The sequence below is a fragment of the Myotis myotis genome, unplaced genomic scaffold (assembly GCF_014108235.1).
Source record: "Myotis myotis isolate mMyoMyo1 unplaced genomic scaffold, mMyoMyo1.p scaffold_m19_p_10, whole genome shotgun sequence".
Taxonomy (NCBI): Eukaryota; Metazoa; Chordata; class Mammalia; order Chiroptera; family Vespertilionidae; genus Myotis; species Myotis myotis.
This window is the reverse complement of record NW_023416314.1, coordinates 25,368,053-25,374,330: the sequence shown is the minus strand read 5'-3', so window position 1 is coordinate 25,374,330 and position 6,278 is coordinate 25,368,053. Positions and strand designations below refer to the sequence as shown.

At 42.9% G+C, this 6,278-nt stretch overlaps 1 protein-coding gene across 1 annotated transcript; it reads right to left on the bottom strand.

Moving 5' to 3' along the window:
• Positions 1–460: 460 nt before the first annotated feature.
• Positions 461–5,779, bottom strand: LOC118664152 (E3 SUMO-protein ligase PIAS2-like). The gene is given in 6 exon segments (XM_036323990.1): positions 461–864; positions 931–1,951; positions 1,954–2,111; positions 3,750–3,755; positions 5,603–5,656; positions 5,659–5,779. Coding segments are annotated over 6 exon segments (1,764 nt in total).
• Positions 5,780–6,278: the final 499 nt, after the last annotated feature.

Genomic DNA, 6,278 nt, shown 5'->3' with positions numbered 1-6,278 from the left:
AATAGCTGAAGTTTCATAAATACTGATTAATGTTACTTGTTTTATAAGTTTAGCAAAATGCTGTTTATTTCACCGTAAGTTCAAATTGAAACAATAGGTTATATGTATATATATTTATGCCCTTCTAAGTATTTCATGGTTGAAAATGTGGTCAATTATTTTTAACTAAAAAGTAGATTGTGTTAAAAATTCTGATGGTACATTCTAAATGTTTGTTCTATTAACAGTTAAAATTGTTGCGTTTAGATTTTAAATGTGTCTTTATATGAAACTGACTCTATATGTCTTATTAATAACATATTTTCCTTACTGGAGCCATGAACTTTAACAAAACACGATTGCTACATGATTAAATATGTAAATGTTTAACATTTTCAAATTTTCATGACAACTTTTGAGCACCATTTGCACCTGACAACACATCACTAGTAATAAAAAGGCGGTCATATTTTTGAAATAATCAAGCTGTTTCCATTCCATAAATTTTGAATTCACTGTTGCACGTACCAGAAAATGTTCCAAGCTGCAGTTCATTATTAATATCACTTCTTAGTTCCCCTGGCAAATCTGATGGCATGCTTGAGATCGGCATGTGATGGAATGGTACCAAGTAGTCTGTCAATGACGGTGGAATAGCAGCAGGATCAACTGAAGTCACACGGGGCAACCTTAAAGATGATGGCTGGTACACGAGAACCCCTTTGGTTGGGCTGCTTTGTGTTACTGACATAAAGATTCACCTCCTTTTAGCAGGGGGGCCTCCCTCTTCATCAGAGGACCTTTCTGTTGGTAGGTCAGTCACATCCAATTTCTTCTTCCTTGCCTGACTGGCTGGAATCTCTGAAATATCCTTACCGGGGGCCACTATCACTCTTGTATGAACAGTGGGGTCTAAAATCAATGAACAATTCTTAGTGAGTCGGAGGACACGTGAACTTTCTATTTCTGTACCCTGTTGGCTGGATCCTTCCTTAGCTTCTTTCTTTGGTCTCAGTGGATACCAACAGCCATCTTTTTGGAATTTGATCATATCTACATCGGAACAGTCATTGAGAATTTCCATTAAAAGCCCATCTAAAATTAAACTTTCATAGGCAGCTTCTTTTTTACACACAGGACATACCCAGGTGGGATTCTTCTCATTCATTTGCAGATAGAAGGCAGCATCAAAACACTGTAGATGTATACAAGTCTCTGCTCGGCATGGGTTTGTCAACCTCATTTTCCCTAACGGGCACATCAAGGATACCGCAAGGTCAGTTACAACAATTTCACTTTCAAGATCTGCAGTAAATATTTCTTTAATTCGTGCCCTAGAATGATCAGGGTCTCTAACACCTTTAATTTTTAACCTCTGTAATAACATGGCTGATGTGAGCTGTCGGACAAGATATGCAGACATGGAGTAATTCTTTCCAATGTTTGATGACCAAAAGATGGAAATCTGGTTTGGCACAGCTGAAGATAACCTAACGAAAGATGTAATATTCACAGTGTGTCCAGGGCACCTCTGTTTAATCGTTGCATTAGGAGGTGGTGGTGGTGGTGCGTACTTAGATGAAGGAACAAGCGTCCCGTTTACTTTTATAGATAAATTCTCGAGATAGCCATCTTTTTGAGGGCAACTTGTCTCTGCCAAGCAAAGTCTCAGCTGAACTTGGGCTCTATAATCCTTCCCACCATCCGGCAAACGGACTCTGGATATGCATATTTCTATAACTTGTTGAGGGGTCAGAGTAAGAATAAACAACTCCTCTTGAGACCGTTCAATGCTTCTTTGAGCTAAACTCGTGGGCTCGATGAGAACATCAAGCACATCATAAAAGGGCAAGTTTTTTAACTGCGCATCAGGATGGGCAGGAGGGATTGCAGGACATGGCTGCTGCATCTCAAGCATGGGCTTAGTATCTTGAAGCAACACAGAACCAACAGGGAAGGACGGTGAGTGAGAGATGTCACAGAAGTGGAAGGCAACATGTGGATTCCAGCCACAGCCAGGTCAGTTTCTACAGGTGATGAGCTACCATCCAAAATGAAAACTGAAGATCTGAACGTGGATAAATCAAAAGGTCCTTCAAGAGTTCGTGGGTACAGGTGTCTATGATGCAATTCTCAAGTTTTATTTTTTAATTTTTTTAGATGGATTAATTCTTATTTATTTTTAAATTCCATTTGGATCTAGTCCATTTCTAAGGTTTATGGGATGAACTTTGGTTTACAGAGAAAAAGTTGTAGTTAACGTTAGGATGCTCAGGTTCCAATGTGTCAGCTAGGAACTTTAAACACAATAATGAACACTGCAAACAATAAAAGGAAATGAAACTAAGCACCAGAACTAGCAAAACAGAAAAACCACAAAAGCAATTTAAATGTTAAGCATGCTATTCAGGAGGCAAATACTGTGCTAGCACCATCTATACAAAAGCTACTAAGACAGACCCTGGTTTGTAGCTTACAGAGGACTAGGAATTCTGCCCTCTGGGCTCAGTGAAATAAGGCAGGGAGCCCAAAGGTACCACAGGAGTCCAGGTCAGAGGATACCCTGGAGGGGAAGGGGGATTTAGGAACCCCAGGCCAATTCAAGAGTAAAGAAGTGAAGTAAACAGCTACAGAAGACCCCAAGCACTGGGTAGAGCTTGAACCAAAAGTGCTCTCAGATCTTGTCCCCTCCCTGTTGTTGAAACAAAATGAAACTCTCTTCCTGACTCATGTGTTTAACAGGACCACCTTTGTTTACCAAACATTTCTTCCTTTCACCTTCCAGGGAAGGGAGATTAGATTTACTCTCATATTAATATGATACCCACTATTGCATTAATTCACACACACCTTCCATTTAAAAAAAAAAATTATTAAACTGGTTCAGTCTCTTAGAAAGTTTTCATTCAGTCCGTTCCTATAGAGATCCTAAGAGGTTGTGAGTCATGTCCTACATAGAAATAAGATCTAAGAGGTCCATTAAAAGTGTCATCGAAAGTAAAGATGTGCGATTTGTCAGCCATGTTATAAAACGAGATCTTCCCCATCTCATAGTCCAGGAAAACGCCGATGTCTCTGGGCTTCAATTCAGACAAGAGAGGGATGGGGCCAGTTCCCGGGGCATCATAGTCATTCCCGTGCCACCTAATCTGCCAGCATCCCTGAGCAGCCGACAGGCTCCTCCTCAACCTGGTGGACAGAGAATCTTTGCAAACTCCGATCTCCCATGTGGTTTTGTCTCCCACTTCTACCTCCCAGAAATGCCTGCCGAAATGAAAGTATGGAAACCCCAGGACAACTGTGTTGACTTAAATCTTTTTGGAGAATCAAGAACGTCTTGCCTTCTCTTTGTATATTGCACACATTTTTTTATCCTCAGAGACAGTCAGGTTAGGGTGTGCCGTTTTAGGGTACAGGGGTGGGCAAACTTTTTGACTCAAGGGCCACAATGGGTTCTTAAACTGGACCGGAGGGCCGGAACAAAAGCATGGATGGAGTGTTTGTGTGAACTAATATAAATTCAAAGTAAACATCATTACATAAAAGGGTACAGTCTTTTATTTTTTTTTAGTTTTATTCATTTCAAACGGGCCAGATCCGGCCCGCGGGCCATAGTTTGCCCATGGCTGGGACTCTAGAATGATATCTACTCTAAATGTCTTTGTAATTCTCTGCAAAGCAGAATACTGGAAAGGAAAACTGAAGCCTTCCTCCCGTAACTGGTCTGAAAACATTGATGGGGGGTGGCACCTGAGAGTTCTTGTCGAAACTTTTGACTTGTAACAGCAATTCCGCATCCGCCAGCACCCTGCAGTCTGCTATCTGACTTAGCAGGCCTTTGACTGTGGAATCCTACTCTGAAACCTAGGTGATATTGGCCCTGAGTTTCTTTTCAATCTCCTTTTCTTCATCAGCGAATCGTGAAAAAACTGCTTCTCGCTCACGTTCTAAAAACTGCCTCAGGAGCTCAGATTCAGAGCGTAATTCCAGCTTTTTGGTTTCCACCTGCTTTCTCATTTCTAAGGACTTTTTGTTTTGAATGCTTAATGATTTCCGAGCGTCTGCCAACCGCTTCTTCAGGACCTCAACCTAACCTCTGAGCTTTTGCCTGTGCTGAGAGGCAGCCTCCGCCAGGGGCCTCACCTGGTGGCCCTGGTGGTCAGGAGGCCGAGTGCACAGGGGACACAATGTGACGGAAAACCCCTATTCTGTAAAACTACTGTTTGGAATTCTCTGCTATTCTTTGGACGGCCTCTTATTCTGAAAAAGTAACTGCTTTCTAGCCTGCTTGAATAGTGGCGGAGATAAACTTAGCTATCTGACCTTGTAGGCCAGAGACTAGATACACCCAATGACATGCCAGGTGCATTTTTTAATTGATAGAACTGTATAGTTTTCAAGGCCGCCGCCAGCAAGCACACACAGGGCTGGCTCTTCTATAAAAAGGGAAGTTCTGCTTGTAGTTTTGCTTAGATTTTGGATTCATTTCCCTAAGCCCGCTGCGGTGAATAAAGTGTAACTCCAAACTCTCGGAGCGCTGTCTGGTTCTTGCCCGTTTTTTCTATAACAACAACAGCTCTAGGACCCCCTCACAGAAGAGGGTCAGGGCTCTGTTGTGCTTCTCGCATAAGCGTGTCTCTCCCTGCTGCTGCTTCTTTGCCCCTGGTGGTCTGGAGGACCTTGGCTGTGTCAACCATCTTTTCCAGCTGGGTGTTGCTCCTCAAGTCCCTCTCTTGGCATGAGTGACGGCACACGGGGCGAGGGAACCTGTCCTGCAGAGATCAGCCCAGGGCTGCTGGATGCAGGAGCGACAGAAGTTGTGCCCACATTCGATGGTGACAGGGTCTTTCGGGTCATCCAGGCAGATGGGACACTTGATTTCTGCCGGGAGTCCTGGCAGAGCTGCATCAAACGCCATTGGGCCCTGAAAGAAGGACGGGACTGAGGTGGGTTTCTTCGGGAAGCTGGGCTCTGCAGTGAGAAGTGGATGCACCGGAAATCTCAGTCCTCACTTTGCTGGTGGCCTGTGAGTCCTGTGTGTCCCCTGACCTTTTCATTCCAGCTGCCAAGAGAAGCCCTTCCCCCAACCTGCAGCCAGTCACAGCTCAGCTGGACAACCGCTCCTCCAGATTTGGAAGCTCAGAGAACATGCAGCTTCCTTGGTCAGTCGTTACCTCCAGATTGTATAGAAGTCTCACTTCTCTGACCACCAGTTGAGTCTCAACTCTTTGTGAAAATAGAGACAGAAGCATCAATCAGACCTTCAAACCTTAGAGGGAAGATAGGGGAGGGCAGGGGTAAAAGGGAGAGATCAACCAAAGGACTTATATGCATGCATATAAGCCTAACCAATGGACACAGACAACAGGGGGCATGAGTGGGGGGATAGGAGGTGATGTGGGGATAAGGACACATATGTAATAACTTAATAAATTTTAGAAAGAAAGAAAATCCTCGGTTTCAGGCTCCTCCCCAGCTCAGGTCCTAGTCAGGGCGCTTGCAGTTGGCAACCAATCAGATGTGTTTCTCTCACTTTGCTATTTCTCTCCATCTTTCCCTCTCTCTGGAGCAGGGTGGCTCTTGGACAGATCCTCTCTCAGTGCAAGAAGCCACAATGCTCAACTTTTAATTTGAACCGCAATGCTACAGCTGCTCTTCAATAAATGCAACGCCCTATCAGGCCATGCTTGCGTCCACTTTTATTCCGCCCAGCAAAGCCCAGCAACAGTGGCCGTTCACTGTAGTTCAGAAACCTAAAACTAGAAGAAACCATATTCCTCAGCTCCTCAGAATCCACCATTTTATACCATCCGCGGGCGCAGCTGTTGCCACAGCACCCCTCCAAGCAGCTGCCACCAGGGCCCCCACTGCTGCCTTCAGCAACATTCTGCACTGGGCCTAAGTATATTTTTAAAAGAAAATTATATTAATAGACTTAAATCTGCTTATGTTTAACAAAAGCACATACTACAATAAAATTTTTACAAGAATTGTGCTGCAAGTTCTAATGAGAAGAGAGAAAGTACATGATCTGAAAATGATTATTTGAAAAAAATCTCAAAGAAATCAACTTTCAAAGGAAAAGTGCGAATTATTGGACAAAGTCAGAAACAAAGACACTGTTGCTTTATTTTTAAGACCATTTAAAATTTAAGATCATTTTTAAAAAATTTCCAAAGTCATTTAGAGTGCCAAATAATCTATTGAAGTAGCTGAATTATATAAACATATACCTTTGTTTAATAGATAATAAAAAAGTAGAGTATTTTTTTAAAATAGGTTTGCAATAAGAAGCCTAT